Source organism: Anabrus simplex, chromosome 2 (genome assembly GCF_040414725.1).
Source record: "Anabrus simplex isolate iqAnaSimp1 chromosome 2, ASM4041472v1, whole genome shotgun sequence".
In the NCBI taxonomy this organism is placed as follows: Eukaryota; Metazoa; Arthropoda; class Insecta; order Orthoptera; family Tettigoniidae; genus Anabrus; species Anabrus simplex.
The window spans coordinates 844,980,129-844,996,486 of record NC_090266.1 but is presented as its reverse complement, the minus strand read 5'-3'; the positions used below and the strand labels follow the sequence as shown (position 1 = coordinate 844,996,486).

Below are 16,358 nucleotides of genomic sequence, written 5' to 3'. Positions count from 1 at the left end.
GCATGTGTGAATGCTAATGGAGGGCATTTTGAACATTTCATGTGGTATGCAGGTACATTCTGTTCCTGCGTGTTTCCCATGATAAATGTGTGAAGGCGAATAAAAAAGTAAGTTACACTAGCTCACCACGAGAGCACGCTGTGTGTTGTGACCGTGGCCAATGCAGAGCAAGCTACAGTCACTGCTGACACGTCCAATAGGAAGGTTGGTGTGGTATTCCGTTGTGTTGTGTGCGCAGAGTTGGCTAGGCTCAATGGCGCATCAACTGGATATTCACTCCAAACTGGAGGTGCATGCAACGATCATATTTCTCTGGGCTAAAATGCTCAATTGCACGGACATTCATCGTGAAATCACTGCTGTATATGGTGAGTGTGCAATTCCTCACCCAAGTATTGTAAACTAGTGTAAGCAATTTGACGCTGGACGTACGGATCTCATGGACGAATATCTTGAAGGCAGGCCCACAACATCCAGTACTGTTGCAAATGAATGACTGCGTAGAAGGGATCTTCAGAGAGAATCAGTGCATAACACTGCAGGAAATTGCCAGCATGCTGAACATTTCATATGGCACTGTGTTCTCCATTGTTCACCAGCACCTTGAATTTTGTATACTGCGTCAAAGATGGGTCTCATGTCTGCTCACCGATGTTCACAAGGGATGTTTCCAATTGTCATTGGCATTTTTGCAATGGCATTCTGTGGAGGGCAATGATTTCTGCAGCAAATGATCTCAGGGGATGAAACGTGGGTCCACCACTTCACCCCCAAAACAAAGAGAACATTGATGGAATGGGTACACACCACATCACCACCACGAAAGAAGGCCAAGCTCCAACCTTCAGCAGGAAAGGAAAGGTAGTGGCGACAGTGTTCTTTGACATGGAGGGAGTGGTGCACATGCAATTCATGTGGAAAGCCACTACAATCAACTCGGCTTCATATCGTCAAACGTTGAACCGGTTCCGTAAGGCAATTAAAGAAAAGCTGTGGGGAAAATTGAACACCGGTGTAATTTTGTTGCATGATAACACAACACCTCACATGGCCCACCAAACATTTGAACTGCTGCAGTGATTCAAGTAGGAGGTACAACATCGTCCATACAGTCCAGACTTAGTGCCATGCAATTATCATGTGTTCGGTAAGCTGTAAAAGGATCTCGGTGGACGACGATTCCGAAACAATAAGGAGGTGGAAACAGCTGTCTCCAGGTGGTTACATAGCACTGGAGCTGATTTCTACACATCCGGAATTGAAAAGTTGGTTGATCGTTCTGAGAAATGTTTACAGTTTCTTGGGGACTATGTGGAAAAGTGAACTTACATTGTTTGTTGTCATAGTCGTGTTGCCTATGTATAGGTGGTTTCATAAATGGCCATAACTTGGAAGTGTAACTTACTTTTTGGTTCACCCTCGTACTATATAGAGATGTAGAAAATGAGTTCTAACGTGGAAATGAAGAATTTCCAGACCCATATCCATATAACATATTTTTATCTTCTATGCATGAAGAATGTGTCCTGAAAGTTTGGCCATACCTTATTGTTACAACCTGTAGAGGAAACAGATGGTGAGCTGCGACTTTCCATGTAAGCACGTGTGGGTTGATTACATGCTAAAAAAAGAAAAAAGCATAAAAGAAACACACAGGTCCAAAATTTTTGGCTGCAGCCTTGGTCATTGGAGGATAGAATTAGAATCTCACTATTCTCCATCCGTTTCCTATACATATATGGGGTAGTCCATCAGCGCCTTATAATTCATGAAGATATGCACCCATCTAACACTAACATTGCTCTGCTTCCAACCAGTATAACAGCAACAAAAATTGAGACAGACTTGCACAGAAAAAAGGACAATGTATTATCTTCTCACACCAAGATGAAAGGACCATTCCACAAACATGCTGTTTATTTTGTGCCTTTATAATGCATATTCCACTAATATGAACTAGTTGATAGGTTATGCAAAGTGGGGATGACCTGTAATGACCTGTAATAATATTACAAATGAAATTTTAAGGATATTGTTCATCATTTATAGGGATCAAGAAAGGCTACAATAACTCCATATAAGAAAAACTAAAGATAAATTTATTTTATCTCAGTAACCATCTCTGAGTTCATTTGTCAATCCTATGGTAAGATCAGTAATTCATGTATATGTATACTATTGTAGAATCTGTCTGCTGAACATTTTCTACATATTAGGCCTACAACTAAAATTCATTTTGCCTTAACCTCAAACTAGCAAGGCCCTAGATTAGGGGCAAATAAAATAATTAGATACTAGTAAACAAGACCAATCATTATAATGATTACTATAAAGAAGCAGGATATTAGAATCATTCCGTATTGACGGTTTTCACTTTACAAAGGAAATTTAATATGTCTTCCTATTCAATACATAGGCTACACATCTCCATCATTCGATGGAGTAATAATAGTCAAACATGTTTCAACTCATTTCAGCCATCTTCAGTGAAAAAAGTGTTAAAGTTATTTACATAATAGATGCTAAAAATGTGTTAAAACATAATAAAGGAGAGAAAGAAAGACAAAGACATGACGGAATTAAAACAATTCAATAGGCCTATATACAGGTACACATTTCCATCATTAGATGGAGTAATAATCAACTCAATTGAGACACCTGCAGTGAAAAAATGTTAAAGTTATTTACATAACTGATGCCAAAAAATGTGTTAAAACCTAATGCAGAAAAGAATGAAAAAAATGAGACATGACAGAAACAAACAATAAGTGATTTTGGTGAGGTTGTGGACCTCATAGTCTAAAATTGCAGTGTGTTATAAATAAAAAACAGGATGAAATCACTGTGTTAAAAATTCAAAATGACACTCTGTCTCCATTGAGTCACCATCACAAATAGTTAAGAGGGGAGTGAAAAACTTGAGAAACTAAGTTTGAGAGGAAACATGTGCCAGGTAAAATGTGTGTGACACATAGTGGAAAACTGCCAATGAAGTTCAATTTTTTTGAATAGTTGCACTCTTGAAAGGCCAGATCTTCTCAAATTTAGTGGTCCTGTTCTCAGTGATCATGTCCAATGTTGGCTTGGTGTGTTTGCCTTATTTTTAAATAGTCAGGAGGACAGCAAAAAAATTGAGAAACTATGTTAGAGAAGATAACAGATGACAGGTAGAATGTACGTGATTCATAGTGGAAACTGCCAATGAAGTTCAAATCTGTAATGGAAAAAATGAGGTTGTATGAGAAACTTGGGCAAATAAGTGAAAAATAAGTTTGAAGAAAACTGTTAAATTTACTTATTAAGTAGTTGTCCTATCGAAATGGCCTGACCTGAAATTTAACGGCCCCGTTCTTACTGATCGTGTCTATTGTTGGCTCAGCTGTGTTTGCAAGGATGGGAGGATTGAAGAGGGATGGGGAGAGCATTGCAGGGCTGGTGGGTAGATTGGGGTGAGGGGAAAGTGATGGTGAGTTGGAGAGATGGAGGTGGGGGTTTGTTTTTATTATATAAGTTCTGACAAATATATGGAATGAATGTTTCAAGTAGAATGTTTTTTTAAATTGACTTCATTTAAATTATGAGAGGGGTTCATAAACTGATCTATATCGATGTGGACACTCTCAAGAATGTTCATCATCAGTCACTACTGATCTGCATTTAGGGCAATCACCCAGGTGACTATCTGTTGTTTTGCTAGCCTTTTCTTAAATGATTGCAAAGACATTGGAAATTTATTTAACATCTCCCTTGGTAAGTTATTCCAATCCCTAACTCTCCTTCCTATAAACGAATACTTGCCCCAATTTGTCCTCTTGTATTCCAACTTTATCTTCATATTGTGATCTTTCCTACTTTTAAAGACACCACTCAAACTTATTCATCTACTGATGTCCTCCCACGCCATCTCTCCACTGACAGCTCGGAACATACCACTTACATGTGATAAAATTCATTTTTGGGTCCTTATTGAAAGTATTTGTATTATATAACACTAGCACGCCAACAATGCTCTGAGCAAGGTGCCTTTTTGTTCATAATGCAAGATCTTAAGATCTTTATCTATTGATGTGTATTCGTGACTGGATTCCTTATGATGCTCACTCATAGCTGAAAAACAATTATATTTGAGAGCGTTGTGATATTCGGCGTATCTTATGAAAAAATCGCAGCCTGTTTGACAGACATAGCTGGAATTACAGGAATGGCATTCTAATTTGTAAGCTCCGGTGTTCAATTATCTATTAATATTGTTATTATTGTTATTGTTGACAGTGTGCAGATTGAAAATAAGTCTGGAGTTGGTGTGGGAGTTTCTAAACGCTATTTTAATGTTGTGTTTTAAAGATATTAAAAATTTGGTAAACGCTACTATTACTGAATGTGAAAGTGGAATTATTCTCTTTAGGAGTGGAATCTTTTTCTAGGGTAGACTTGGGTCTGCTCTTATATCTATTAATGATTCTATTGATGAAGGTTCTATTGAAACCATTGTATTGTGCAATATTGTAAATAGTATTAGTTTCCTTTTTATAATTCTTGCGAGATAAAGATGCTATTGTAAGCTGCTTTCTTATGTATGTCTGGGTGCAGAGAAGTTTGTTGGACAGTATTGATGGTGTGGGTGGGTTTTCTGTATATATTAAAGGATAAAGTGTTGTTGCAGTTGCGCATAATGGTTAAGTTCAGGTATTTAAGGGCATTATTGTTTTCTGACTATGGTGAATTTTATATGTGGATCAATGGAGTCGAGAAGTTCAAGTACAGTATTGCTGTTAGGAATACGGTAGTCTAAAATAACAAATAAGCTGGTGACCCCATGAGAAGACCCATCTGTTGGTAACTGACATTATTGAAAGTGAAGAAATTGTTATTCAATGTCAATTTCAGAATCTGAATAAATTCATCTATTTTGCCTCTACTTAAATTGCTGAATTTGGAAAGATGGTTCTTAATCGGTTATTCGGTGTTGTTAACAGGCATATTAGCATACAGGTTAGCAATATCAGATGAATAAAGGGTGTGGTGTTTGGATGAATTAAAATATTTAATTTTATTGCAAAATTCTATGGAATTTTTCACTGACGTATTGGCTTGAAAATGATAGTGTGATTTAAGGAATTTGTGAATGAACTGAGATATTTCAAAAGTCTGACTATTTCTGAAATTGATAACGGGTCTTATGGGGATGTTGGCTTTATGGATGTTGGGTAGTACTTTTGCTGTGGGAAGTTTCAGATTCATGATAATCATTTTGGATTTTTCAAGGTCATTAAACAAAAATGAAACGTTCTTAAGAATGGTTTTCAGGTCTCTTTGTATTTTATTACAGTACTTGGATCCTTTTTAGATGTTATGAAGTTGTTTTTTGTTAAAAACATTTGTGCTTTATTGATGTAGTCACTTTTATCCATGATTACAGTAGTGTTCCCTTTGTTGGCTTTTGTTATTATTAAGTGATTGTTCTTGACTATTTTCTTTAGTTTGTGGACTTTAGCTATGTGTTCATTGTTGGGTTTAATGGTTTATTGTTGATTAAGGATAGAAGATAGTTTACGTTTGACTTCATATTGGACCTCTTCTTGTATGTTTATGGGTAACTTATTAACGGCTAATTCTGATTCAGCTATGGTGGAAATTAAATTATCATGGTTAGAAGGATTACCCCAATTATGTTTAGGTCTCTTGCTCAGCACTTTGAGATCATCGACATCGAGATTGATTTTATTTATGTTTACTACAGGTTGGTGAAAATCATTTGGTGCATCCGGGAGATAGTAGGTTCGAATCCCACTATCGGCAGCCCTGAAAATGGTTTTCCGTGGTTTCCCATTTTTACACCAGGCAAATGCTGGGGCTGTACCTTAATTAAGGCCACGGCCGCTTCCTTCCAACTCCTAGGCCTTTCCTGTCCCATTGTCGCCATAAGACCTATCCGTGTCGGTGCGACGTAAAGCCCATAGCAAAAAGAAAAAAAAACTCATTTGGTTTTACGCTATTTGGGGTAATAGGTTTGCTAAGTGTTGTTTTTGAATGAGCATTCCATTTTTTGTCAATTATGTTTTGCTTCTTTAACAAAGTATGATTAAGTTTGTTAGTGATGTGTAGTTGACAGGATGTTCATTCAAGGGGGCAAAGATGAGTGGAAACTTCTAAATGAGTTTCATACAGTTTGTGGTTCAGAAGAGATTTCTTTTTATGGAGAAATTTGATTTCATCTTTAATCCAAATTTTATTGGTTTTAAGTTGAGTCGCACAAGTTTTTGCTGTGTTCCTATGAGTTTTTCAGTGAATTTAAAAAATTTGGGGATTAATTCATTGATCAAGCATTTTTTCAAAGACATAAGTCTTTCCCTAATTTGGCAACCTTTATTTTTGAGGAATTGCAATAAAGGTTGGCTTTCTTGCCTGCCCGGATGGCATTTCCATTACAAGATATTAGAATCATTCCGTACTGGCAGTTTTCACTTTACAAAGGAAATTTAATATGTCCTCCTATTCAATACATACACATCTCCATCATTTCTTGTTCTTTTATCTTGCAAGAATGATAAAAAAAGGAATTAAAATTATTTACATTAATGCAGAATACAACGGTTTCAGTGGAACCTTCATTAATAGAATCATCAATAGATAAGAGCATATCCAAGACTACCCTAGAAAGGATTCTGCTCCTAAAGAGAAGTATTCCACTTTCACAGTCAATAATCGTAGCGTTTACCAAATTTTTAATGTCTTTAAAGAACACAACATTAAAAGAGCGTTTAGAACCTCCCACACCAACTCCAGACTTATTTTCAATCTGCACGCTGTCAACAATAACAATAATAACAATAATAATAGATACTTTACTTCCGGATTTTACAAATTAGAATGCCATTCCTGTAATTCCAGCTATGTCAGTCAAACAGGCCGCAATTTTGTCATAAGATATGCCGAACATCGCAACGCTCTCAATTGTAATCGTTTTTCAGCTATGAGTGAACATTATAAAGAATCCAGTCACGAATACACATCAATAGATAAAGATCTTAAAATCTTGCATTATGAGCAAAAAGGCACCTTGCTCAATGTTCTCAAGAGCATCTACATTGATATAGATCAGTTTATGAACCCCTCTCATAATTTAAATGAAATCAATGTAAAAATGAACATTCTACTTGAAACATTCATTCCATATATTTGTCAGAACTTATATAATAAAAACAAACCCCCACCTCCATCTCTCCAACTCACCACCACTCCCCCCTTTGCCCCTCTACCCACCAGCTGTGCAATGCCCTCCCCTTCCCCAATCACTTCTCCCATCCTCGCAAACACAGCTGAGCCTACAATAGACACGATCAGCAAGAACAGGACCGTTAAATATGAGAACGTCGGGCCGTTTTGAGAGGACAACTACTTAATAAGTAAATTTAAAAGATTTCTTCAAACTTATTTTTCACTTATTAGCCCAAGTTTCTCATACAACCTCATTTTTTCCATTACAGATTTGAACTTCATTGGTGGTTTCCACTATGTATCACATACATTCTACCTGTCATCTGTTATCTTCTCTAACATAGCTTCTCAATATTTTGCTGCCCTCCTGACTATTTAAAAATAAGGCAAACACACCTAGCCAACATTGAACATGATCATTGAGAACGGGACCGCTAAAATTGAGAGTGCAACTATTCAAAAATTTTGCTTTATTGGTGGTTTTTCACTATGTGTCACACACATTTTACCTGGCACATGTTTCCTCTCAAACTTAGTTTCTCAAGTTTTTCACTTCCCTCTTAACTATTTGTGATGGTGACTCAACAGAGACAGAGTGTCATTTTGAATTTTTAGCACAGTGATTTCGTCCTGTTTTTTTATTTGTAACACACTGCAATTTTAGACTAAGAGGTCCACAACCTCGCCATAATCACTTATTGTTTGTTGCCATCATGTCTCATTTGTTTTCATTCTCTTCTTCATTAGGTTTTAACACAATTTTTAGCATCAATTATGTAAATAACTTTAACTTTTTTCATTGCAGATGTCTCAAACGAGTTGAAACATGTTTGACTAATATACTCCTTCGAATGATCAAGATGTGTATGTATTGAATAAGAGGACATATTAAATTTCTTTTGTAAAGTGATAAAGAAACAGCTCATAAATTTATTAGAGTGAAGTATTTAAGAAAGTAACCAAAGTAATGTATTAGAAAATTCATCAACACTAAATATATGAGACACAAGCACCTTTTAGGGAAAGTGAAAGTGTGGTTGTTCACTCTGTGGAGATAATGAATGGATATATATTTATTAAAGTGAACCATTGGTCAATTACTTTCAAACTAAATCAATTTTTGTAATGAAACTCTGCTTCGGGAATATATAAATGAAAAGAGAATATTAAGGACTGGAGAGATTACCATATTTACGTGAATAATCCCCGCATATTTAAAAAAACCTGAGGCACGAAATTGGGGTGCAGGCTTTATTTGAGTCAAGGTTGGCAACACGCTCCTGGTTCAAATAGTTTTCAATGTTGGGTGTACAGGTATGCTTTGTGTAACTGCAGATGGAAGAAAACTGCCCCCAAATGTCATATTTCAACGGAAAACAATTCATACATTTAATTTAAAACTGTCTTTACCTTTAAAAAAAGTAATTTTTACAGAGTAATTTAAATTCAAATTTTCTCAACGTCATGACAGAATGAGTCTTCCAGAACATGCAAGGATAGCTTTCCACACTTTCACTTGCTTCTATGTGTCTACAGTGTACTTCATAGTTTATAAGTTCGAGTGAAATCATAATTCAGTACAATTCAGAATTTTAAGGATTGCCACAATATCACGTTGCAGGCAGTGTGCAGAGAAACAGAATCCGCAAACACTGGTGATGCCGACAGTTAACAAAAATGCGTGGTTCACAATTATAATCAATTTGTACGCACCAAACAATGTTGCCAATGCTGATGAAACTGCATCTTTTTTTTGAAATGCCAAGATCAAACAGACTTATGGTTTTAAAGGAGATAGGGTCACTGTACTGTGCTGCAATGCAGACAGAAGTGAAAGACTTCCTCCCCTCATCGTAGGAAAGTTTGATATGCCACGATGTCTCTGTGCAAGTACAAGGCATCAAAAAATGTAAACAGTGGAGTAATCCAGAAAATAAGGTACTTGCACAGTGGAGCCAGCATGATTTGTCCCCGTCTTTGAATCTTGTTTTTTTTCTTTCGTTGCATGAGGTTGCATGTTTGCCAGTGGTTTATCCAAGCCGGGCTGAGAGGCTCAGACGGTTAAGGCGCTGGCCTTCTAACCCCAACTTGGCAGGTTCAATCCTGGCTCAGTCCGGTGGTATTTGAAGGTGCTCAAATACGACAGCCCCGTGTCGGTAGATTTGCTGGCATGTAAAAGAACTCCTGCGGGACTAAATTCCGGCACCTCGGCGTCTCCGAAGACCTTAAAAAGTAGTTAGTGGGACGTAAAGCAAATAACATTATTATTATTATTATTACATTATGATTTATCCAAGTGCTTTATTTGAATAATGTAAATGCACCTTATTGGATACATTTATGAAATAGTGGCAAGGGTTGGCGTTTCTGAATTAATAGTCAGCGGTTAATTCGAAATTCCAAAATTTGAAGTTACATTTTTGTGTCCCTACGACTTCAAATTAACTAGATTTTCCTGTATCACAAAACTAACAAACGAGTTCGTAGGTGTCTGTTTCAAGTGTTTGCATTGCACAAAAAGAATTATCCACCACTGGTCGTATTACTCTCCGAGTAAAATGAATCGTGTATGAGAAGTGTTTTAGACGTGGAGTATAACGAATTTGTAAGTAATTTAGGACAGGATTCTAGTGATGCAAAGTACAAAAAATCTTCCGGCCTACAGCAAATCAAGCCTATTGTAAGTTCAGATTAATGACATACCTGTCACTTAAGAAGCCCTATTTGCCAATTTTCATGGCAAATATATTTTGTAGCAGTGATAATGCATTTTTATCATCTCATATATGTTCAGGCAACGTATCTATATCCATCATATTCATATTTGTGTAAAGACAAGGCGAGGAGTGATATGAAATGTTTCTTTATGCCTACGTTCCTCTTTCACTGGAAAGAATTTTAGTTCATTAATTTTTTTCAGAATTATCCTTCCTAAAATTAGGGTGCGGGGATTATTCGGCAGCAGGGATTATCAGCGTAAATACGGTAATTGGAGAAATCCCAGTGAAGGCTTTCATGGCTGCAGATAAAAATATCCTGGCAACAGATCCAACTTTTGGGTTGTTACGTTTGTACATGTGCAGTGTTTTGCACCAAATGTGCCATTTGGGCTCATCAGTTGGACTGGCATGCCTTTCTCCAAGATGCTGCTTAGCAGTGGTAGACTGATTCAACCTATCTAAGAAAGTTTTCATTGGTGGGCCACCTACAGGGCAATACCCTCTCTCTGGCCAGGAGAAGACGTGATGTTAGGAAGATTAAAAAAATTAGTGAGATGGAAAAGTAAAAGATGTTTACTGTTTGAGTGTTCAGAATTGTTGGCCTCTTGGCTATAGGGAATGTTTAAATATAGTGTTTATGAGGCTGAGTGGTGGATAAGGATGAGTACTTGTAAAGATTTGTATGATTTGTGGTAGCAACAATGTGAGTAGGGCTAAGTTGAAGGCAGATGATTGTGAATGGGTATGAAGTGGCTATGGACAAATTATGAAGTGGCTATGGACAAATAGGTTGATGACTGATGAATCGTACGATGCATGGGTGAGGGGCTCTTTGTATAGATGGTGGAATGTGGTAATGAATGAGCAAATGGTATTTCATTTTCCTACCAGGAACCCACTTCACTATGTTTGAATAATGTTAGCAACCCTCCCATCTAATTTTTCCACTTAAAAGACCATGTCTTCTCTACCAAAGATTGATTGTTTGATGAAGGGGGCGGGGGTGTGTGGTGTGAGGGGGTGGTGTGGTGTGGGGGGTGTGTGTGTGTATGTGGTGTGTGTGTTTGTATGCGTGCATGCATGTGAGCGCGAAGCGCATGTGTTTTTTAGTTAAATTAGGGTTTTCAGAGGAGTAAAGTGAAGGTGGGGTTTGAGTAGGAGTGGAACATTTGGAAGTGGAGTTTCAAGGCCGGATTTGCTGCTGCTGCTGCTTGGAGGTGGACATGGATGAGGGGATGGTTGAGGGGTGTATATCATACAGGGAGATGGATATAAATTGTATCATATCTTTAATGGTGTGTGGTGGGAATAGTGAACATGTAGATGTTGTGGGCATGTTAGTGGTGAGCGATGGGGTGACCATTTCCGGTTGGTATGGAGGAGGGACAGGTCAAGCTTTGCAGCGTCGAGCATACGTGGGATGAGAATCTCCACACACATATTGATAGGGGATCATGGGAGACTACTGGCAAAAATGAGTGCTATTGGCCTAGACAAGAGAGTGACTGAATGGGTTGCTATATTTCTAGAAAATAGATCTCAGAGAATTAGAGTAGGCGAAGCTTTATCTGACTGTAATAATTAAGAGGGCAGTTCCTCAAGGCAGTATTATTGGACCTTTATGTTTTATATATATATATATATATAAATGATATGAGTAAAGAAGTGGAATCAGAGATAAGGCTTTTTGCGGATGATGTTATTCTGTACAGAGTAATAAATATGTTACAAGATTGTGAGCAACTGCAAAATGACCTCAATAATGTTGTGATATGGACAGCAGGCAATGGTATGATGATATACGGGGTTAAAAGTCAGGTTGTGAGTTTCACAAATAGGAAAAGTCCGCTCAGTTTTAATTATTGCATTGGTGGAGTGAAAGTAAATAAAGGGCACAGATCTCTGCACATGGTTATGAGGGTGTTTAGGGGTTGCAGTAAGGATATGAAGGAGAGGGCACACAAGTCTCTGGTATGACTCCAAATAGAGTATGGTTCCAGTGTATGGGACCCTCACCAGAATTACTTGAATCATGAACTGGAAACAATCCAAAGAAAAGCAGCTCAATTTGTTCTGGGTAATTTCTGACAGAAGAGTAGCGTAAAAAAAATGTTGCGAATTTCAGGCTGGGAAGACTTGGGAGAAAGGAGGCGAGCTGCTTGACTAAGTGGTTTGTTCCGAGCTGGCAGCGGAATGATGGCATGGAATGACATTAGTAGACGAATAATTTTGAGTGGTGTCTCTAAAAGTAGGAAAGATCACAGTATGAAGATAAAGATGGTATTCAAGAGGACAAATTGGGGCAAATATTCGTTTATATGAAGAGGAGTTACGGATTGGAATAACTTACCAAGGAGGATGTTCAATAAATTTCCAGTTTCTTTAAAATAATTTAAGAAAAGGCTAGGAAAACAACAGATAGGGAATCAGCCACCTGGGCAACTGCCCTAAATGCAGATGATTGATTGATTGATTGATTGATTGATTGATTGATTGATTGATTGATTGATTGATTGCATCGGGGATGGGGTGTTGGGTTTTGGGTCAGTTGGAGGTAGTATGTGGCTGCAAGCAATGTCCACATTTTGGGCTCACAGCGCTGAAGGGATATGAAGGGTACAGACAGTATGCAAGTTATCTCTTGGCAGTGAATTGGTTTGAGGGGGGGGGGGGGACACTCTGTCAGCATCTGCCAGATTTGGCAAGCTCTGCATTAAATTTGGTGATGATAGTTTCTCCTGAAAGTGATAGGAAGCTGGACAATGGAAGAGAGAGGAAGCACAATAGGAGTACAGCACTAATGAGGGAAGTACCCCGGCTCGAACGGCTAAAACCGACAGAAAGTGGGCTTAAAGTATACAGTTGTACCTATGTCAATAGCTATCAAGACCATTCATCTGTAAAAGTACGTGTTCGGTCGCCAGCGCCATCCGACAGTCAGCGCACAGGCCGCGCTGCATTGGAGCTGTACACTCAATGCCTGTTAGTCAGTTGCAGTGTGCCGTATTATAGTGCACGCACAAACGTCCGACATGGGTAGGTGGAAGCCAATCACCCCTGTGAATGTTGTGAAGTTGCTGCGCAAAAAGGTATGCCGATATTACACACTGGATAGTGAAGATGTAAGTGGAGTGGAGGATGGGCCATTTGCATGCATGTTATATGATATCGTAACCCAGAAATACAATGGATCTGTAACAGTACCACATACCGACATATTGTAGAGTGATGGTGACTGTGAGGCAGACGGCGTCGAAGAAACAGCACGAGTATGAGGGTTCCAACCGTACCGACAATCCAGCAACGGAAGGAACTACATGTGACAGTGATTTCGCTCCTTCACCCCCAAAATGTGTACGAACAAGTGTGATACGGAGTATTGATGACCGAACATTGGACAACATTTATGAGGATTATTATAATCGCGGTTATAATTCTTATCAGAAACTAATGAAGCATTATAGCTTAGCTGCATTAGGTCGAAATCAAACGGCAAGGTAATTTTAGACTATGTGACGCGCAAAAGGCAAGACCCAGGCCTGTTCAAGGGAAACAAAACATTAAAATTGAAGGCTTTAAAAGAGTTTGTAAAAGCACAATTTGACAGAGCTAGAGATAATGGATCAGTGGTCCACTACTGGCACATTCAAGCATGGGCTCTGGAGGCTGCTAGAGCAGTTTCACTGGACAATTTTAAAGCTTCATTGCATTTTGTCAGGGCCTTCAAAGACAAATATAATATTTCTTCCAGACATATCACTATGTTCATGGCTCGCAAAGAGATTGAAGAAGAGCATGTTATTATACAAACAGCAGAAACATTTGTGGCAGACATGAACATGTTTATTCAAGATGGGAATATAATGAAGGAATGCGTGTGGAATAGTGATCAGAGGGGAAAAATCAACAGTTGGTCTGGTACAGTCTGTGCATAGTTCTACGCATAGTTACATAATTGATGTGGCTGTGTCCATGAATGGCAAATTAGCGAACAAGCTTTACATTTGTCTGCAGGAAAAGGATGGAATGTTTGGTCTGCAGGTTGTAAAGAAACTGACAGCGATGTGTCCACGGAACATCCATGTTGTAGCGAGTAAAAGTGGCAAAATGACTAAAGCACATATGAAGAGTTCCTTTAATTCGGTCCTTGCTGAACATGTTGGTGAGAGATGTATTACTCTGCGATTCCTGCTCAGGACACAAAGACTACAGCATCATTGAAGAATGTTTTCCAAATAAAGATATTACATTAAAGATATTGCCACCAAAGACAACCAAATACTGTCAACCTCTGGATGTATATTTCTTTAAGCAATACAAGCTCTATGTCAGACGTCTTGTTGATTTTGTATGTTTGCAAATAGATACCACGCAGGCCACGTTACATGATCGGTACTTCATCATCCATCTTCACTCCATCATCTACAGCCAACGATCTGCACCGAGATACAGACCTATGTCAACATACGCACGGCAAAGAGCAGGTTATGATGTGGATGTTCCTGTTGCTTCGTTTGATAATTTGATCACCGTGGCATTTGAGTTTGGACTATTGCAATTCGGGAACATTGTAAATAATGAAGTATGTCTACATGTTGCCCTCGTTAATTGTGCATACTGTTCTATTCCGCTGTGTTTTAATCTCTTCATTGAAACTCCACATTTACACTTCGAGGTCTAATAAAGGACAACACAGTATCTTCTATTGTGGGAAAGATGACTATGTCAACACGGTACTGCATGTGTTAAGAGTTCTTGTTGCAAGCATGTGTTCAACCTTTTGCCAGATGATACTGTACCACATCTGTTTCTTGTTACTATAACGGTCCGAAGTGCCTGTTGCACGGTAGTTTCTGCTGCGAATTGTGTTTCTTCAATCTTTGTACGCCGTAATTTCCAAACATTGATTGTACACTAATGCGGGGTTTTACAGATAAATGCCCTTGATGGGTAGTAGAACAGACATATCTTCGTATGTTAAGCGCACTTCCAGTCGGTTTTAACCGTTTGAGCTGGGGTACTTCTCTCGTAAGGTGATCTGTTCAAACATTTCCACACTTCTTAAGAAGTTGTACATGGAATTTTAACATAAATGTTTTTACACTTTTCCATAATATTCATCAATTCCTAAAATAATAATAATAATAATAATAATAATAATAATAATAATAATAATAATAATAATAATAATATGTTTTCTTTTTCAGGTATTGTCTAATTTTATTAATCCTGTAATACCTGTAATAGTTTTAACAGACTGCAAAACTTCACAGTTATAGATATGGGAGTAGGTATGAAGATATGGATGAAAAGTGAAAGTCTTGCAAGATATGGTACCCAACAGAAAGAAAAAGGAAAGCTTCAGAAGGTGTATATTTTAAGGATATACTGTATATTTCCTAAATAAATAGCTCTACAGAATTTTGTCTGCTTTTAAAGAATGACAATGGCTGTCAGCTTTGTAGCTAAGCAATATAAATACAAAAACGTACATAACACTGACTAGCTCTAGTCACCACTACCCACCATACCATTCCTCTGCAGGTTCAAAGAATAGTTTGTAGCCTTGTATAATGCCATGAATCTGGTTGAGTGGAGGTGGTTTCCAGCTGACCTGCATATTCTGCGAGGATAGTGCTGTACACTCAACATCTTGTGGTGGTGCACTTGGAACTGAAATCAAGACATTCATCATCATGTTCTCTGCAAGTTAAAATATAAGGATGTGGACCAACAACATCTCTGACAGATAAAAGTTGGGAAGGAGCAGTGGCGCAACAGCAACGCCTGCAATACGGAGGTCCCGGACTATCAAGGGCCTCCGGGCATAAGGGACCCATCTTGTTTCCGTGCATTAACTGAAATGGATGCGTAGGTGTCCGATAATGATGCCTGAATTAATTTGAAATAACTCTACTTTTACTGTAAATGATGTAAGTATAGGAAATGAACAAGCAAGTGTCAATCAAGTCAGAGAGAAAGAGAGAGGGGAATAAAAAGAAAGGAACATGTATAATAGGACAAACACAATCGCAAGTCAGAATGATATGAGTTTTCTAACAACAAGGTGGATTCACAGTCTCCAGTCCAGCAGTTAAAGACCAATGTAAGAAGTACATTGCACTCCATTCTTTTTCACTGATGAATGTCACCCTCGGCCGGCTTGCTTCTTGTTTCTTTGAAAGAGGTCTAGTACAGTGGACACTTATAACTATTTGCTTCCACTGAGTGGCTGTGGCCTTTGTAAGAATGCAAATGGTCGAGTGACTCACATCGCTTCTATTCCAATTTGCATTACATTTCCTGCGTAGTTGGGGCTTGGAGTACAGTACAGTATTTCCGTTCCTCATTTAATTAAGCCCTTTTTTCTTTGGAGTCTCCATAGGCCTATTCATTTGGTAATATGACAGTAACTGTTGG

General features: G+C 38.2%; 1 protein-coding gene across 1 annotated transcript in view; it reads right to left on the bottom strand.

The window, feature by feature from the left end:
* The window catches only part of LOC136863709 (cell adhesion molecule Dscam2), a 1,676,531-nt gene that overhangs the window by 204,117 nt on the left and 1,456,056 nt on the right, over positions 1 to 16,358 (bottom strand). The window contains exon 22 of the mRNA XM_068226050.1: positions 15,465 to 15,611. Coding sequence (XP_068082151.1) covers positions 15,465 to 15,611 — 147 coding nt within the window. The remainder of the gene's footprint in view (positions 1 to 15,464; positions 15,612 to 16,358) is intronic.